The sequence below is a fragment of the Hylobates moloch genome, unplaced genomic scaffold (assembly GCF_009828535.3).
Source record: "Hylobates moloch isolate HMO894 unplaced genomic scaffold, HMol_V3 SCAFFOLD_6, whole genome shotgun sequence".
Taxonomy (NCBI): domain Eukaryota; kingdom Metazoa; phylum Chordata; class Mammalia; order Primates; family Hylobatidae; genus Hylobates; species Hylobates moloch.
Genome location: NW_026652281.1, coordinates 109914300 through 109934584, shown reverse-complemented (window position 1 = coordinate 109934584; position 20285 = coordinate 109914300). Strand labels below are relative to the sequence as shown.

Here is a 20285-nt window from a genome sequence, read left to right as displayed (position 1 = left end):
CCTGTAATTCCGGCACTTTGGGAGGCTGAAGCCAGCAGATCACGAGGTCAGGAGATCGAGACCATCCTGGCCAACATGGTGAAACCCCGTCTCTACTAAAAATACAAAAATGTAGCTGGATGTGGTGGCACACGCCTGTAATCCCAGCTAGCAGAGAGGCTGAGGCAGGAGAATCGCTTGAACCCGGGGGGTGGGGGTTGCAGTGAGCCATGATGGCGCCACTGTACTCCAGCCTGGGCAAAAAAAATTTTTTTTTTTTTTTTTTTGGGTGGGTTTTTTCTTTTTCACCCCGGGGGGGGGCTTAGGGGGGTCGGAACCCCCCCCTGGCCCCCAGCCTGGATGAAAAAGAAAAACCCCCTCTGAAAAAAAAAAAAAAAGAAATAAATAAAATACCAGAAAGTAGATTAATGGTTGCCAGAAGATGAGGGTAGAGAGGATAAAGTGTCACAGAATGGGTATGGGCTTCTGTTTGGGGTGATAATGTTCTGTAATTAGGCAATGGTGGTTGTTGCCCATCCTTGTGAATATAGTAAAAAACCACTGAATTGTACACTTTAGAGAGGTAAATTTTATGGCATATGAATTATATCTTAATTTGAAATGAACAAAAAAAGATGAGATACAGTAAAATGTTTAGCATTTGACAATACTGTCATGGTTCTTAGGGAAGAGACTTGTTCATAAGGAAATTTATGCCTGTCAGAACAAGTAAGTTTTCAAATTAAAAGGTTAAGACATTCAGAAAATCTAAATGGTTATCTAAACATCTCTTGGCAGAAAATCTATTTCTAGCTCAATTGTAGGACATCTGACTTTGCATTTGATAAAATAGTAAGGAAATTTTCTGCTTATAGTTTTAATTTTTCTGGCTTTTGTTACTGTTTGTCCTAAGTTTTTGAGATACCAGAAAGCTTTTCTTTTCTTTTCTTTTCTTTCTTTTTTTTTTTAAAAGGTTCAAGTTATTCTCCTGCCTCAGCCTCCAGAGTAGCTGGGATTACGGGCGTGCACCACCACGCCTGGCTAATTTTTATATTTTTAGTAGAGACCGGGTTTCACCATGTTAGCCAGACCAGTCTTGAACTCCTGACCTCAGGTAGTCCACCCACCTTGGCCTCCCAAAGTGCTGGCATTACAGGCATGAGCCACCATGCCCGGCCTGAAAGCTCAGTTATTGATGGTAGCCAAGAGATTAGAGCTTTTACTCATGTTTTTGTTTTTGAGGAGGGAGGAGAAGAAATCCTTCCCATCCCTTGTGTTTTCTTCAGATCTTCCTCAGCACTCATACAGAATTAACTGCATGCTTCCATGTCATTCCTAATGTACTTTTCATACGCCTCTGTCCTTCTAAAAAGCAGATCTGGTCGTGTCACCCCCTACTTTCTCCTCTGCGACTTCCCGTTATTCTTGGGTTAAAGTTCAGTCATGGCTTACAAAGGCTTTCTGATATGGCCTGGCTTGAGGCTCCTGGGTCAGTTCTCCGTTGGACTTCTGGTTCCCTCCACCCCTTGCTTCCATGGATGCGGTGTCATCTGCCTAAAAAAGTCTTCTCCCTACCTTTGAATCTGGCTAACTGCTGCTAGCCTTTCAGGTTTCATCTTAGCATTTTCTATGGTAAATCTTCCCTGACCAAACTCCCCATCACTCTCCAGTTTGGAATACCCCTCCCCTATACTGCTGTGGTACCCAGTGATGCCATTAGCCAATTACTTGATCGTACTCCCTGTCATTGACTATGGCTGCCACTGGACAGTCTTTGTCCTTCTCCTTATGTTTTATCCACCAGTTCCTAACACTGTGTCTGGAACATAGTACGTACTGAGTAAACATTTGCTTGTTTCCTCTAATAGCCTATCTGTGAAACACCTTGCCAAGCAAATGTTTAACTGAATCAGTGATTGATGACTGTATTTTTTTATCTAGGAGTATATAGTAGTCAGAGAGGAATGTACCCCCCTCCAAAAATAAATATATACATATGTCTTCATGTTCTACATCATCCAAAGTCTCTGCTCTATCTCACCAACTGAACAATTTAAGGCTCATTTTTGCTACATTTCAGAAATTGGATCACTTAAAATCATTTTATGGAAGCTTGAAGATAAAGTAATATCTAGTCATTATCTGTAAGAATAGGCTTTAGATACTTTCTAGTGTAAGATGTGTTAAAACAGTTGTATAAAGTGGACCTGATGGGCTGGGCGCAGTGGCTCACTCCTGTAATGCCAGCACTTTGGGAGGCCAAGGCGGGTGGATCACCTGAGGGCAGGAGTTCAAGACCAGCCTGACCAACATGGAGAAACCCCGTCTCTACTAAAAATACAAAATTAGCCAGGCGTTGGTGGCACATGCCTGTAATCCCAGCTACTCGGGAGGCTGAGGCAGGAGAATTGCTTGAACCCGGGAGGCAGAGGTTGTGGTGAGCCGAGATCGCGCCATTGCACTCCAGCCTGGGCAGTAAGAGGGAAACTCTGTCTAAGAGTGGACCTTATAGTGTATGTGTCAAGTGTTTTAAGGGAATGAAGAGGCTGGGGCTGGCACTTGTAATCCCAGCACTTTGGGAGGCCAAGACAGGGGAATTGCTTGAAGCCAGGAGTTCAAGACCAGCCTGGCAACACAGATCCCATCTCTACAAATTTTTTTTTTTTTTTTTTTTTGAGACAGAGTCTCGCTCTGTCGCCCAGCCTGGAGTGCAGTGGCGCGATCTCGGCTCACTGCAAGCTCCGCCTCCCGGGTTCACACCTCAGCCTCTCCGAGTAGCTGGGACTACAGGCGCCCGCCACCACGCCCAGCTAATTTTTTTTGTATTTTTAGTAGAGACGGGTTTCACCGTGTTAGCCAGGATGGTCTCGATCTCCTGACCTCGTGATCCGCCCGCCTCTGCTTCCCAAAGTGCTGGGATTACAGACGTCAGCCACTGCGCCTGGCTATTTTTTTTAAAATGAATGAGTGAATGAAGATAAATATGCCTAGAAACTAGAGCCTGGGCGACTCTCCTCCATGAAACCGATCTATGAAAGCACTGTTGATTGTGAGATCTGAGACTGAATCCACCAAATCTGAGCTTCTGGCTTAGACTTTTTGGTTCAAGCAGAATTTAGCTCATATAACCTATTTATATTTTCCTTGAAAACCTTACCAAGGATCTTAATTTTTCATTTTTTTCTTGACTTTTTAATGGTTTTTAATTTATAGCTCTAAAAAAATTGTCATTTAAGAATTGCTTGAACCCGAGAGGTGGAGGTTGCAGTGAGCCAAGATCACGCTGTTGCTCTCTAGCCTGGGCAACAAGAGTGAAACTCTGTCTCAAAAAATAAATAAATAAATAAAAATTGTCCTTTAGTAAAAATGACAAAAGTATATCTGAATAGTCATCGTTTTATTTGGCTTGCATTTTTTTCCTTTTATCTAGGAATGTGATGGCATTTTATCCTACTTTGTTTGTTATCTGATGTGAATATACTTTGTCTGACTCTGTATAATTGGCTTTTGTCATTTAGCATTGATAATAAATTTCATACTGTTCTAAGTGGAGTTTTTCTTTGTTTTGTTTTATTTTTCCTCTCATATCTAGTTGTTGTGGAATTATAAGCTGAACCTAACTACAGATCCCAAATTTGAATCTGTGGCCAGAGAGGTTTGCAAATCTACTATAACAGAGGTAAGTTGTGAAAGAATTTTGTAGATATCTAATGGCTTAGAGGAGAAAATTACCAGACCAGCCCTTATGAGAGGAATGACTCAGTTACATTACTTTTCTTAGAATTCACATCTGTCTTGGTTGAAAATTAGGAAGTTGAGGAGTGTAATTAGACTCTTTTTGTTAACGTCCACCCACGCTTACATTAGGATACTATTGATTGAGGCAGTTGGAAATCAGGTTCTATTGGTCTCAAAACAGCAAGTAAAAGTGCTGAGGTATCAGTGCTACTCTCACACATTGGACAACATGCTGTGTCTGAAGCGTATCAGCCTGGTTACAGGAGGTCTGTCAGCATTCCTGTTTTGGCTATGCAGCTGGATCAATTGACCCACAGAGGTATATACTTCAAATAATAGGAGTTAGTGTTAAAAAGATTAAGATTTTAAAAATTATTTATCTTGGCCCACTGTAAACAACAAATAGTATTAGTGAAAATTGTGGTACTTTAAATTTCATTTTTTTTTTTTTGAATCAGTAATAGAAACTCCAGAAAGCCAGAGTTTCTGCATACTGAAATATGAGAATCACAGAGAAAACAGTTGCTATTTTTCCACCCCAGAATTAACAGTCATAGATCTCACACCATATTAATTTGTCCTCAAGCTGGCCCTATTGATGAATTAAGTCAGGGCCACATTCTTCAGAGCTCTTAAGGAAGACCCTGTGTCATCCAGATAAGCCATCAGCCTGTGTTCCTTGTGTCATTATGGGGACTCGTAGAACCTGTTTTCTCAAACTTTCTAATACTAGATCAGTTATGTTTTATTCTTTTTTTTTTTTTTTTTTTTTTTTGAGACGGAGTCTCGCTCTGTCGCCCAGGCTGGAGTGCAGTGGCACGATCTCGGCTCACTGCAAGCTCCGCCTCCCAGGTTCACGCCTCAGCCTCTCCGAGTAGCTGGGACCACAGGCGCCCGCCACCACGCCCGGCTAATTTTTTTTGTATTTTTAGTAGAGACGGGGTTTCACCGTGGTCTCGATCTCCTGACGTCGTGATCCGCCCGCCTCGGCCTCCCAAAGTGCTGGGATTACAAGCGTGAGCCACTGCACCCGGCCTGTTTTATTCTTTTAAAGCAGTGACCCCTCATATTTACCCTGGGGCTTCTGAGCAGAAAGGCATATCGTTGAAAAATTTATCTTTAGCTCCTAGCTTTAATATTCTACATCTCAAACTCCCTTAGCTAGCTATAGCACTAAACCTCTAACTTTAAAATACCAAGGGCAAAGATGTTTGCTTAATAACAAAACTAAATACAAACAAAGAAATTATTCCCAGGCTTGAACTTTAAATGTTTGTATTTTCCCTCTATATTGTGGTACTATACAATTATAAGTAGATTTTTTTTTTTTGAGATGGAGTCTTGCGCTGTCGCCCACGCTGGAGTGCAGTGGTGCCACCTTGGCTCACTGCAACCTCTGCCTCCCAGGTTCAAGCAATTCTCCTGCTTCAGCCTCCCAAGTAACTGGGATTATAGGCACACGCCACCAGGCCTGGCTAATTTTTGTATTTTTAGTAGAGACAGGGTTTTGCCATGTTGGCCAGTCTGGTCTCAAATCCTGACCTCAGGTGATCCACCCGCCTCAGCCTCCCAAAGTGCTGGGATTACAGGCATGAGTCACTGTGCCCGGCCATAAGTAGTTTTTTTTAAAAAACACGTTGGGAGAGATACATATATACATACCCACATATGTTTGTTTTGCCCCATTTTGTGTCCCATTAAATACATACCAGTTTGATTGGCCCAGGGAAATTTAGTTGATATGTACATATTCACTAGAATAATTTCACTCTTTGCATTAGGCTGGCTTCCATATAATGTGTATATCACGATGGTCCTCTGTGACCTTTTGGGGTGTTCTAGTTTTGTAAAAGATTAGCATTAACAAGGACACTTCTCCCTCCCACAGGAAGATTATACTGGAGTCAGGGAAATTAAATATCAGGAAGAACACAGTCTCCAGCAAAACATTTCATTCTATATTTTCCTTCTATCATCTTTCTTAATTTTGGAATCCTACTTCCAAGGAGAAAAACAACATCACAAGAATACCTGTAAACTATTAATACAAACCAAACTTAATCTCCAGGATTGAGCTAAATCCTGCCTGCTTTCCTCCTGGCTCCAGTCAAAAAATAGAGTGACTGCAGCATTTTGCTAATGGTACCTTTTCAATCTGCTCCCCAGCCACTTCAGAGTTTACTTCTATTCTTAAATATGTTGATGATGATTTAGTGCCCCTTTTTTGCTATTCATCTTAGAAGTTTAGTAAGATAGAAGGAAAAAGTGCTGTCCAGCAGAATGAAGAAACATGCAAACTTCTCATTCTAACATCACGCCCTGTTGTAATGGATAGTGAGCTGAAAAATGAGTAGGTGCCACATCTCTGTGTTTCAGTAAAATCTCAAGTGATTGAAGCTAAAATTTGCATTTAGTTTCTTATTGAGGCTACAGTTCAAAATGTGCTCCTAGTTTTTCTTGAGTTTTTTTTTGTTTGTTTTTTGTTTTTGAGGCGGAGTCTCACTCTGTAACCCAGGCTGGAGTGCAGTGGCGCGATCTCTGCTCACTGCAAGCTCCGCCTGTCAGGTTCATGCCATTCTCTTGCCTCAGCCTCCCAAGTATCTGGGACTTCAGGCACCTGCCACCATGCCTGGCTAATTTTTTTTGTATTTTTAGTAGAGATGGGGTTTCACTGTGTTAGCCAGGATGGTCTCAGTCTCCTGACCTCGTGATCTGCCCGCCTCGTCCTCCCAAGCTGGGATTACAGGTGTGAGCCACCACTCCTGGCCTCTTGAGATGTTTTAAAACTTTTGGTTGCCTAATATTAGGGCCTGGAAAAATGTTTCTCTGTTTCATTAAGTGGGTGTCTGCCACTAGTCTTGTTTTTTATCCAATGTTTTTCTGTGGTTGAATTACAAGTGCTGGGATTTTCAAGCATCTATTCCTCCTTTCACTTTTCAAACTTAACTCTGTTTTGTTCAGCAAAAAAAAAAAAAAAAATCTTTTCCAGGACATACAGTCCTGGTCCTCTTTTTTTTTTTTTTTTTTTTTTTTTTTAGATGGAGTCTGTCATTGTCACCGGGGCTGAAGTGCAGTGGCGCAATCTTGGCTCACTGCAACCTCCACCTCCTGGGTTCAAGCAATTCTCCTGCCTCAGCCTCCCAAGTAGCTGGGACTACAGATGTGTGCCACCACACTCAGCTAATTTTGGGTTTTTTGTTTATTTGTTTAGAGAAGGAGTCTCGCTCTGTCGCCCAGGGTGGAGTGCAATGGCTCAATCTTGGCTCACTGCAACCTCCGCCTCCCGCGTTCTAGCAATTCTCCTGCCTCAGCCTTCCAAGTAGCTGGGACTACAGGCGCACGCCACCACACCTGGCTAGTTTTTTGTATTTTATTAGAGACGGGCTTTTGCCGTGTTCCCCAGGCTTGTCTCAAACTCCTGAGCTCTGGTAGTCCACCCGCCTCAGCCTCCCAAAGTGCTACGATTACAGGCATGAGCCACCGCGCCTGGCCAATTTTTGTATTTTTAGTAGAGACGGGGTTTCCGCATGTTGGCCAGGCTGGTCTCAAACTCCTAACTTCGAGTGATCCACCCCCCTCGGTCTTCCAAAGTGCTGGGATTACAGAAGTGAGCCACTGCACCCAGCCATGGCCCTCTTTTAGGCATCACAAAAACTTACTTGGGGTTAAACTGAAAGAATTTCATTCATCTTGACTGTTGAAAATCTCTGCTGTCTCTGAAACCAGTGTAAGACTATTGACTAAATTCCCAAGTTTGCCCCTTTAGAAATAAACACAACTTTCTTTTTTGAACTGAGTTATTTACATGGTCTGGATTTGATACTGGAGTTAGAGGTGAACAGAACCTGTTGCCTATAGGATAATTCATCAGAGGTGTGTCCTTCATCCAGCACCTTTTGGAAGAGGAGATTTGTTTGTTTTGCCCTATGGGCATGCTTGTGATAGATAGCCTAATGGGGAGAATGCTCTCTACTGGATTCAAAGCACTGTTTCTTGTATAAACAAGAATGTTCAAAATAAACATTCCCATTTAACTCCTTCCTCTTGTCAGAATTGCCACTTCAGTTTGTCTTAATTTCTCCAAATGCAATAGGCTCTTTTCCAAACACCCTTCTCTGTTTTATAATTTAAGCTTATAATTCTATTAGTAGCTTTTACTTTTGCCTGAATTTCAGCATTTGGGGGCTAGTTTGCTTTATTAGCATTTTGTGGTTTGGAATGCACTTTGCAGGAACACCACCATGCAGAATCACTCTGTGCCTGATCCACTAGATCATATGTCTAAACCACCCAAACTAGGTTGCCCTTCCCAAACTTCTTGCTAAACTGCACTGAACATTATTTTAAACATGTTTCTGTCCCAGACCACAGCAGTTAAGTTTGGATTTTACTGATTTCAAAAACACATGTTCAATCCATAGTTAATTTAGAACACATTAATGTCATGTCAAGAAGTAGGCCAGGCACGGTGGCTCACGCTTGTAATCCCAGCACTTTGGGAAGCCAAGGTGGGCGGGTCACCTGGGGTCAGGAGTTCGAGACCAGCCTGGCCAACATGGCAAAACCCCATCTCTACTAAAAATACAAAAATTAGCCTGGCATGGAGGCGAGCGTCTGTAATCCAGCTACTCAGGAGGCTGAGGCAGGAGAATCACTTGAGCCCGGGAGCCAGGGGTTGCAGTGAGCCGAGATCATGTCACTCCACTCCAGCCTGGGCAACAGAGCAAGACTCCGCCTCAAAAGATAAATAATAATAATATCATGTCAAGAAGTAATATTACACCTTCCCTCCTGTCTCTCCTTGGCCCTTAGGTTTACCTAACAATAATAGTTTTCTGTGTAGCTTGGCTTAGGGTATGCAGCTGGACTTCACTTCTGCACCTGTTTGTCAAACCTTCCTCCCTAGATTCATCCCCTCGCTGTCCCCTGCATTTTTTGCATGGTTACAAGGACTTCCATAGGACCATGCCAAAGCTGTAGATGTTAACAGCTCTTTTCACTGCATTTAGAAGTGAGCATTACCTAAGCATTTGGATATGTAGGTGATTTTTTGCAAAACACATTAATCAGGTTTTTCTAGAAGGCACAACAGTCTGAGTAGGGATGACACTATTTTTCTTTAAAATAAATGTATTCCTAAATGTTTTCCTTGGATATATTTCTAAGCATTTTTCTTTTTTTCTCCCAAGTAAAGAATTAGGAAATCAACAGGAAAATGTCAGACATGTTTCTCTTTGATAAATATTATTTGATACAAGCATGGAACACTTTTGTAAAACAGCTACTTTATTTTGAGCAGATTAAAGAATGTGCTGATGAACCAGTTGGAAAAGGTTACATGGTTTCCTGCTTGGTGGATCACCGAGGCAACATCACTGAGTATCAGTGTCACCAATACATTACCAAGATGACGGCCATCATTTTTAGTGATTACCGTTTAATCTGTGGCTTCATGGATGACTGCAAAAATGACATCAACATTCTGAAATGTGGCAGTATTCGGCTTGGAGAAAAGGTATCTAATACTACATTAGCTTCAACAAAGGGGTCTTAAAATTTTGGTGTATGAAAAGCTTTGTATAACTGACATGGGAAAAATTTAGGACCGAGTGACCTTAAGTTGAAATTAAAGAAACTTGTCCAGACAGCCCTAAGAGCTAAGGCTGGTTGACAAGGTATTTCATGTGTTTGTAGCAAAATATTTCAGTACTGTATGGGAAGCAGAGGAATTAATACCTGCAAAGAGTGGTGTTATCTTCACAATATTAGACCAGCTGCTGGTTACCTATAATGTGCCTCTGGCAAAGGAGAGACCTGAGTTCGCTAATCTTTTTTTTTGAGACAGAGTCTCCCTCTGTTTCCCAGGCTGGAGTACAGTGGTGGGATTTCTGCTCATTGCAGCCTCAGCCTCCTGGGTTCAAGTGATTCTCCTGCCTCAGCCTCCCCAGTAGCTGGAACTACAGGCATGCACCACCACGCCCGGCTAATTTTTGTATTTTTAATAGAGATGGGGTTTCGCCATGTCGGCCAGGCTGATCTTGAACTCCTGACCTCAAGTGATCCGCCCGCCTCGGCCTCCCAAAGTGCTGGGGTTACAGGCATGAGCCACCGGTCCCGGCCTAGTTCAATAATCTTTCTCTGCATGTATCCCACTGTTAGTATAAAAAAAATTACTGGCCCGGCGCGGTGGCTCACGCCTGTAATCCCAACACTTTAGGAGGCTGAGGCGGGTAGATCACGAGGTCAGGAGATCAAGACCATCCTGGCTAACACGGTGAAACCCCGTCTCTACTAAAAATACAAAAAAAAAAAAAAAAAATTAGCCGGGCGTGGTGGCAGTCATCTGTAGTCCCAGCTACTTGGGAGGCTGAGGCAGAAGAAAGGCATGAACCCGGGAAGTGGAGCTTGCAGTGAGCCCAGATCATGCCACTGCACTCCAGCCTGGGAGACAGAGTGAGACTCCGTCTCAAAAAAACAACAAAAAAAAATTACTTAGCATACTGGCTGCTGTCCATCTATAAAATACTAGAAAATTTTAAGATATGTGAAGGTACTTCTAGTTGGTTGGAAGAAAAGTCCTCTCTAAATGTGATATATTATTAATCTTCATCTCAGAAGAACTGATTTTAGTAAAGACAGGAAAGAAGATAACTACCTAGCTAGTTTCTTCTTCCACAGTTACATTTGATCTTACTTTTTGACTTAGTCTGCTGAACAGAAGGTCACAGTAGAGATTTGGCTAGGTTTATTCTGAATTTGTTTGCTCAGCAAAAATGAAGAAAACTCCTGAAAAGTAATGGATGCTAGTGGGAGAGGGAGCCTGAGACCTGTGGCATCAGCTATTAATTGCTTCTGCTCATTAATCTGCTGTTCAGGAAATATAATGGAAAATAAAACCCATTTGTCCCTTTGCCCTCTATTTGTTCATGGTTGGCAGGCGTCTATCACTGACACAGGGGACATGGTGTTAGGATCCTGGAACTGAGCACACAGTTCAAATGAAGGGTTTCTTGCTGTGTATTGTCTGGCTGTCACCAAAGCCCTGATGCCCTTTCCTTAATATCAGCACAGGGCCTGTTCCCTTATCAGAGTGTACCGCTGAGTTGGTCTTGAAAAACTCTGTGAGCTTGGCATAAATCTTTCAGGCAAATAAAGAAAGGATAGCTTTAATAAAGAACGCAGTGTTTTCCTTCCCAGCAGACTCTCAAAATGGCACAAAAGCACTTAAGTCACTCTTATGATTCAGGAAGCTCCTCTGACTTTATTTAGGATGTTGAAAATTATATCCAATTCCAAACCTGGCTCCTTTTAAAGTCTCCACAGTGTTCCAAACATACTTTTCAGGAATCAGCGATGAGGCTTTTTCACCCTCATGATGAGTGCTCCATGCAGTAAAGCCAAGCGTTTCAGTCCCTCTGTGGAGTAGTTCTTGCCTGGTTACCACCAAGGTAGCAGCTGATTAGCCTCCTTCTAGCTCTCCGAATTGTCACCTCCATGTATGAGTTACTAAGTCTGTAGTGACTGAAACGATTGCAGAAAACAGTACTGCTGGAGCCAAAAGGCACTACAGGATTGTTTATTCAACTTACATAAAATAACAAAAATTGTTTCTATAGACTAAAGATAGAAATGACACTTTTGTCATTTAATCTTTCAGTATGCCTACCAGTTGGGCGAAATTTCAGTTTATACCAGGTCACTACAACAGCATCAAAGGCTTTCTTGTATTTTGGGGACAGTGAGATAGACTCACACCTGAACTTCTGAAAAAACACCTTCCTTCCTATATCATTCACTCGGTACTACAGCCAAATTTAAAAAAGAGGGAGGCATGTTCTCAGCTCTTCTCTGCCTTTTCTAAAACCCGTAGTTTGCTTTTCTGCAGCCAGTTATTTAGATAGAAAAATTATACTGAAAATTAACAAAGCGGCTTCTGAACACACAAAACAACAGGCTTGTCAGTTTCCAATTTGCTGCCACTGAAGCTTGAAACTCTTCTATGACTGGCTTTGACCTGGCTGCCTCCAAAGGACCAAGGAGAGGAGTCATGGTTAATCTGTTTGTACCTTGCCTTTGTATGAACACGTAAATGTCATGATTTCCAAACTATGATTTTTTCAAATGTTAATATAAATTTTAGAACAAAGAAGATACATTAATAAAACCTTTTGAATTTTCTATAATAGTAAATGTTGTCAAAATGAAAGGGCAGATTTCCAAAAGTAAAGATATAAATGATTTACATCATCTGAAGAGAAAGACTGTGGCTGCCAACAAAGGAACTTAATTGCGGACATGTGCCACAGTGTTAGTACTTTTATGCTTTTCTCTCGGTAGCTGTATCATTTATTATTTATTATTTCATTTATTATTTCCTGCTTTTAACCAGTTAATTTGAGTAATTCTGATATTCCTTTTTCCTGTATCTAGTGAGGTAGATTACAGAAGACAGCAGAAGGATTGAAATAGAGAATGGTTTATAACAGAGATAAAAACTGAGTTCTCGCCTACTATTGAGAGATTAGTGTTAGCATCTGTTGTTGGTTTTTTTTGGGGGGGCGGGGGCCGTTGTTGTTAAAGGACACAGAATATGGGGAAGAAAAAATACTGCCTATCAAACTTCTAAAAACGGATCAAGGCATTGGCAGTAGATTTTAGGCAGATGTTTTTCTACCATAATAAAGTTAACAAAAAATTATTGTAAGTTCATTTAGAGGATAATTTATTACTCATATGCCAAGCCTGTGTATTAATAACTTTTTAAACCTAAATGAGCTTATTTTCTCATAATGTGCAGGTGTGTAGTTCACCTCACTTTAATTAGTGTTTGGTAACTAACCATGCAGTCTTCGTTGTCAAATATTTGTATGCATTTCAGTTATAAACTCAAATAGGGTGCATTAAAAGCTCAGAGACTCTTGAGGAACTCCTGAAATACCCTTATTTGAAAAAAGTATTTATCTGAAAGTTACAATGAATGGAAACATCTAGTAGAGAAGTATTTTTTTTTTTCTTTTGGTGGTGTTGTTGAGACGGAGTCTCGCTCTGTCGCCCAGGCTGGAGTGCAGTGGTGCGATCTTGGCTCACTGCAAGTTCCGCCTCACAGGTTCACGCCATTCTCCTACCTCAGCCTCTTGAGCAGCTGGGACTACAGGTGCCCGCCACCATGCCCAGCTAATTTTTTGTATTTTTAGTAGAGACGGGGTTTCACAGTGTTAGCCAGGATTGTCTCGATCTCCTGACCTCATGATCCACCCACCTCGGCCTCCCAAAGTGCTGGGATTACAGGCATGAGCCACCGTGCCCGGCCAGAAGTATTGTTATGACCTAATACCAGTGTAGTCACATATAGTCACACGTTGCTTATCAATGAGGATACAATGAGAATACCAGGACACGTTCTGAGAAATGTGTTGTTAGGCAAGTTCATCACTGGGTGAGTATCATAGAGTATAGCCTACTACACACCTAGGGTATGTAGTATAGCCTGTTGCTCCTAGGCTACAAACCTGTACAGCGTGTGGCTGTGCTGAAATACTGGAGACATTTGTAACACAATTACAGTATTTGTGTATATAAGTACATATAAACATAGGAAAGGTACAGTAAAAAACACAGTATTCCATAGCTGCGTGTGGTGGTGTGTGCTTCTAGTCCCAGCTGCTCGGGAGGCTGAGGCAGGAGGATCACTTGAGCCCAGGAGCTTGGGACTGCAGTGAGCTATGATCCCTCCACTGCACTCCAGCCTGGGCAACAGAGCAAGACCCTGTCTCTTAAAAAAATAAATAACAATAAAAGTTCAACAACAACAACAATAAAAAAACAAGTTTTAGGAGTTTTATAGACTCCACCCACTCACCCAGATTAACCCCAGCTCTAGATAAATAAATAATGGACTGTTAGCTAGACACTTTATGTTCTACAACTCAGATGAGTTAGTTAACTCCTCTGAGCCTCTGTTAATTCATGTCCACAGTAGATATCAGAGCTGTGTCCTTTCTTCATATGTGTGTTAGGAGATAACACGAAAGCTTTCATGGAAACACTTGGAAATTAAGGTGCTATGGACAAATCCTATTAAAATAGAAAAAAATACGTTCTTTGGTTGATTTGAAATTTTGTCTGAAGTAGATGTTACCCTACTTGGTTTTAGGAATCTTTTTTTTTTTTTTTTTTTTACCTGAGACAGAGTTCACTCTTGTTTTCTATGCTGGAGTGCAGTGGCGCTAACTCAGCTCACTGCAACCTCCGCCTCCCAGGTTCAAGCAATTCTCTCGCCTCAGCTTCCTGAGTAGCTGGGGTTATAGGTGCGTGTCACCACACCCAGCTAATTTTTGAATTTTTAGTAGAGACAGGGTTTCACCACGTTGGCCAGGCTGGTCTCAAACTCCTGACCTCAGATGATCGCCCGCCTCGGCCTCCCCAAGTGCTGGGATTACAGGCATGAGCCACCACGCCTGGCCAGAATCTTTTTATTATATGCAGATTATTTCATAGATAGGCATTTTATTATAACAAGATTTTAAGAGCGTGTGTATAAATGATAGCACCATATATATATACATATATATACATATATGTGTGTGTATATATATGTGTGTATATATATACATATATACATATATGTGTGTGTATATATATACATATATACATATATGTGTGTGTATATATATGTGTGTATGTATATACATATATATACATATATGTGTGTGTGTATGTGTGTGTGTGTGTATATATATATGTATATATATATATATATATCGTTTCTTTTCTTTGAGACAGAGCCTCGTACTGCCCCCCGGGCTGGAGTGCAATGGTGCCATCTCGGCTCACTGCAACCTCCACTTTCTGGGTTCAAGCGATTCTCCTTCCTCAGCTTCCCGAGTAGCTGGGATTACAGGCGCACACCACCACATCCAGCTGATATTTTGTATTTTTAGTAGAGACAGGGTTTCACTGTGTTAGCCAGACTGGTCTTGAACTCTTGACCTCGTGATCCGCCCACCTTGGCCTCCCAAAGTGCTGGGATTACAGGCGTGAGCCACCGCGGCAAGCTAATAGCACTATATTTTAAGATGCTTTGGTTTGCTATATTAGTGGTTATACCTTAAATTGTTGAAGCATATCTTTTTTTTTTTTTTTTTTTGAGACGGAGTCTCGCTCTGTTGCCCAGGCTGGAGTGCAGTGGTGCAATCTCGGCTCACTGCAAGCTCCGCCTCCCGGGTTCACGCCATTCTCCTGCCTCAGCCTCTCTGAGTAGCTGGGACTACAGGCGCCCGCCACCACGCCCGGCTAATTTTTTGTATTTTTAGTATAGAAGGGGTTTCACCGTGGTCTCGATCTCCTGACCTCGTGATCTGCCCACCTCGGCCTCCCAAAGTGCTGGGATTACAAGCGTGAGCCACCGTGCCCGGCCTGAAGCATATCTTATAAGTATAGATTAGGACTCTTGAATAGAAAATATTTAGGGGAACTATCTCATATTTTGCATGAATGAATGTTTGTGGTTGCTATGGGGATGATGAAATGTACAATTAAAGATAATTGGATGGTTTTTAAGAAAACTCTCAAAAGCATTTTGTGTAAAGAGTGGTAATCTTGTTAAATCCCATTAAGATAAATCCAAAACATCAACGTGAGTATTAAACAACAGATTCTACTTATTGGGATGTTTGTGGACACCACAGAGTAGGGAAAGGAGGAAGAAAGTCTCTAACTTCTTAGTGGATTGTGTGGTCTGTTGGTTTTTAACTTGACTGAAAGCACCGTTATTTGGGAAATGCCTGGTTTTTAGAGACAAATGAACAGAGATTTCAGCAGTGTAATTTCAGTCTTGACAAGAACTATGACCAGAACTTTGAGCTGATGTGTGTTTTTTTTTTTTTTTTTTTTGACGGAGTTTCTGTCTTGTCGCCCAGGCTGGAGTGCAGTGGCACGATCTCAGCTCACTGCAACCTCCGCCTCCCGGGTTCAAGTGATTCTCCTGCATCAGCCTCCTGAGTAGCTGGGATTACAGGCACCTGCCACCATGCCTGGCTAATTTTTTGTATTTTTAGTAGAGATGGGGTTTCACCATGTTGGCCAGGCTGGTCTTGAACTCCTGATCTCAGGTGATCCACCCGCCTCGGCCTTCCAAAGTGCTGGAATTACAGGCGTGAGCCACTGTGCCTGGCCCTGTTGTGTTTCTTATGAATTTTTGACATTTCAATTTTTTAAAAATTCAGGTTCTTATTTCTAGTGCTAACTAAACTATAATACTTAAACTTTCCAGGATCTCTGTTTCCATTTGTAGCATGCAAGTATTATATTCTAACTGAAGATTATTGAGAGCATTTTCTTTAACTTCCACGGTGTGGTTGGTTCTTACTTCGTTTCTCGGTAGAACATTAATAAGTCAACTCTATGATGGGGTTTTATTACTTTGTGTGTGTGTGTGTGTGTGTGTGTGTGTTTAGCCAAATGTTGTTTATTTGAAACCCATATGGTAAAAGTTTTAAAATATTAATATCCTCGCTATTTTAGGATGCACATTCACAAGGTGAGGTGGTATCATGCTTGGAGAAAGGCCTGGTGAAAGAAGCAGAAGAAAGAGAACCCAAGATTCAAGTTTCTGAACTCTGCAAGAAAGCCATTCTCCGGGTGGCTGAGCTGTCATCGGATGACTTTCACTTAGACCGGCATTTATATTTTGCTTGCCGAGATGATCGGGAGCGTTTTTGTGAAAATGTGAGTCAGCTCAGAAACTGTTCTTTTCTTCCTTTTATTTTTACACATATATAATTTTGTTTTAATTAATTTAATTTTGTTGTTTTTTGAGAGACTGAGTCTCACTATGTTGCCCAGGCTGGTCATGAACTTCTGACGTGAAGCAATCCTCCCATCTCAGCCTCCCTAATTTTTGAGACAGGGTCTTGCTGTGGTGCCCAGGCTGGAGTGCAGTGGTGTGATCATGGCTCACTGCAGCCTCCAACTTCTGGGTTCAAGTGATTCTTCTGCCTCAGCCTCCCAAGTAGCTAAGACCATAGGCAAGCACCATCTTGCCTGGCCAATTTTTTTAAAAAAATTTTGTAGAGATGGGGCCTTGCTGTATTGCCCATACTGGTCTTGAACCCCTGGCCTCAGATGATCCTCCTCCCTCTGTCTCTGGAAGTACTAGGGTTATAGGCACGAGCCACTGTGACTTAAATATTTTTTAATACTCTATTCTAACATAAAATAAGCCATCAAGAAACCTCACATGTAGAAAAGCCACAGAAATGGAAGAAGAAATTGGTCCCAGTATAGCAGAAAGTGGTAACTGTATGCTCAACCTTGATGATTGAACATTTAGTTAACAGCTGGCTTCTAATGATCTCCGCTTAGTATTTTTTCTGCTTTATCTCACTTCTCAATTTCAGTTCTTGGAAGTCTGTTTTATCTATAGGAATTTTATTTTACTCAGGATCTTATTTACATCTATTCAGTGGCTAAAACTTTGACGCATTATATATTTATGTGTTTTTGGCTAGGGTGAAGAAAACAGCAGGTGGCTAATTTTTAAAACCAAATCCTTGATTACCCCTGCTGACTCTATAGAACAGCCTTCTAACACTTTAAATAGAATGGTCTCTCCATCCTTACAACAAAGTACTGAAAGTAACTTGTGTACACTTCCACTCTGCCTGCTGGTTTGCATTAACAGCTTTAACCATCAGAGCCACTGATGTAAGAGTTTCGTTAACTCTAGCATACACTTGTAAGAAAGAAGACTCAGAGGCCGGGTGCGGCAGCTCACACCTGTAATGCCAGCACTTTGGGAGGCCGAGGCAGGCGGATCACTTGAGGTCAGGAGTTCGAGACCAGCCTGGCCAGTATGGTAAAACCCCATCTCTACTAAAAATAAAAAAATTAGTTAGGCAGGGTGGCGGGGGCCTGTAATCCCAGCTACTCGGGGCTCTGAGGCAGGAGAATTGCTTGAACCCAGGAGGCAGAGGTTGCACTGAGCTAAGATTGTGCCACTGCACTCCAGCCTGTGCAACAGAGCAAGACTCTATCTCAAAAAAAAAAAAAAAAAAAAGACTCAGACTCTGTCACTTCTCTTGGTTCCCTAATTAACAAAATACATCTGAGAACAAATGACAAACTCCAAATACCATGGGAATTTTTTTTCATCTTTACTGCAGTCACTGTTTTTGTTAAAAGCCTATTAAATTTTATAAATGGAAGAGCTGTTTGTCCAAAGGTATCTACCATTATAATCATTTAGTAGAAAGTTCTATATGAGATTGTGGATAATGTTCAGCATAACTGTTTAGCTAAAGTAATAATAATGTGTATGTTTCATCTTATAGACACAAGCTGGTGAAGGCAGAGTGTATAAGTGCCTCTTTAACCATAAATTTGAAGAATCCATGAGTGAAAAGGTAAGTATTATTTTGAAACTAATGAATGTTTTATTTGTTTTTTAAAAGCTTTCTCAGCCAGGCACGGTGGCTCACGCCTGTAATCCCAGCGCTTTGGGAGGCTGAGGTGGGTGGATCACGAGGTCAGGAGTTCAAGACCAGCCTGGCCAAGATGGTGAAACCCCGTCTCTACTAAAAATACAAAAATTAGTCAGATGTGGTGGCGGGTGCCTGTAATCCCAGCTACTCAGGAGGCTGAAGCAGGAGAATCGCTTGAACCCGGGAGGTGGAGGTTGCAGTGAGCTGAGATCGCGCCACTGCACTCCAGCCTGGGCGACAGAGTGAGACTCTGTCTCAAAAAAAAAAAAAAACTTTCTCAATTTCTCTCAAACAATATTCTAATAATCTTATACCGAAATGTAAATGACTGATAAAGCTCACCCCTTTCAGAGGTGAGGTACTTGCGTTTTAAGCATATTTGGCTGAAACCAAGAAAATGAAACCCTGATTATGATATCTAGATAGTGAGAAGCCAAGTCGGGTTCTCACTGTGGTTGTTTTTTTAGTTGTTTTTTTGTTTTGTTCTGTTTTGTTTTGTTTTTGTTTTTTTTGAGGTGGAGTCTTTCTCTGTCACCCAGGCTGGGGTGCAGTGGCATGATCTCAGCTCACTGTAGCCTCTGCCTCCCAGGTTCAAGCGAGTCTCCTGCCTCAGCCTCCCTAGTAGCTACGACTACAGGCACCTGCCAACACGCCTAGCTAATTTTTGTGTTTTTAGTAGAGACGGGGTTTCACCATGTTGGCCAAGCTGCTCTCAAACTCCTGACCACAGCTGATCCACCTGCCTCTCACTGTGGTTTTATATAAAATTCTCAGTGTGATTTTATATAAAATTCTCAGATATTACTTTGGGGAGTAAAATCAGAGAATTTTATATAAAACCACACTAAGGTCAGCCCTGCCTCCTCAAGAAGTTTAGGTTAACCAAATCAATGTGCTTTCTAGGCAATTAGCTATTTAATTTTTCAGCAGCTATATCATTAAGCATCCTCTTTTAGTTCTTTGTCCCTGGATGAATGCAAGAAAGTTGATGGCTTTTGAAATAACTAATTTTGTTATCTTGTCATTTACTTTCCTGTGTAGCTGAAGAAATGTTTCTCATTTCCTTTTTCTTGTATCATTTGAAGAATCTTATTCAAATCTTATTATTCAGATGATATAGAGTAATTGAATAATTGTATTTTAAAGCATTGAACAGAATATCCCAAATGTTATGTTAGTTGCCAGTTTGATGCTAGTGAAATTTATGTTAGGGGTATTGTTAAAGTGGAAAAGAATGCTGTGTGTCAAGTTAACGTATTGGGATCTATGAGATATTTTCATGTTTTGGACAGCTGCTATCGCAGCAACAACTAGCAAGTGACTACAGAATTTCGAGGTTCCCCATCCACTTACCCCTGTCTCATGCCACACTAGTTTAGCTCAATTGTGAAAATTTTAACCAAATTTAAAGATAGATATGTTGGTAATAACTGCAGTTGTTGACATGTTCTTGGCTGAGTCGCCATGCTCATCTTAGAGGTATACGTCAACAGTAAAGTTAATGAGTGGTCTCACGGCTGTTGCTGTACTCTTTCCTCAGTGTCGAGAAGCACTCACAACCCGCCAAAAGCTGATTGCCCAGGATTATAAAGTCAGTTATTCATTGGCCAAATCCTGTAAAAGTGACTTGAAGAAATACCGGTGCAATGTGGAAAACCTTCCGCGATCGCGTGAAGCCAGGCTCTCCTACCTGCTAATGTGCCTGGAGTCAGCTGTACACAGAGGTAGCATTCATTTTTTTTTTTTAATTATAATTTCTGTTCCTTTTTGGATTGACACTCTAAAAGCTTTATATATATAAACGTTAATTTCCTCCCATATTTGCTTTTTTGAGTATTTTTCTTTTTTTTTTTTTTTTTCCTTGAGACGGAGTCTCTCTCTGCCGCCCAGGCTGGAGTGCAGCGGCGCAATCTCAGCTCACTGCAACCTCCGCCTCCCGGATTCACGCCATTCTCCTGCCTCAGCCTCCCGAGTAGCTGGGACCACAGGCGCCTGCCATCGCGCCCGGCTAATTTTTTGTATTTTTCGTAGAGACGGGGTTTCACCTTTTTTTGTTTGTTTGTTTTTTGTTTGTTTGTTTGTTTTTTT

At 41.5% G+C, this 20285-nt stretch overlaps 1 protein-coding gene across 2 annotated transcripts in view; it reads left to right on the top strand.

Moving 5' to 3' along the window:
- GLG1 (golgi glycoprotein 1) overlaps positions 1-20285 on the top strand; it is a 163212-nt gene that overhangs the window by 96528 nt on the left and 46399 nt on the right. For both annotated transcript variants that reach the window (XM_058441209.1, XM_032157894.2), the window contains exons 3-7: positions 3572-3658; positions 9017-9232; positions 16240-16443; positions 18048-18119; positions 19738-19921. In XM_058441209.1, the coding sequence (XP_058297192.1) occupies positions 3572-3658; positions 9017-9232; positions 16240-16443; positions 18048-18119; positions 19738-19921 (763 nt within the window). The remainder of the gene's footprint in view (positions 1-3571; positions 3659-9016; positions 9233-16239; positions 16444-18047; positions 18120-19737; positions 19922-20285) is intronic.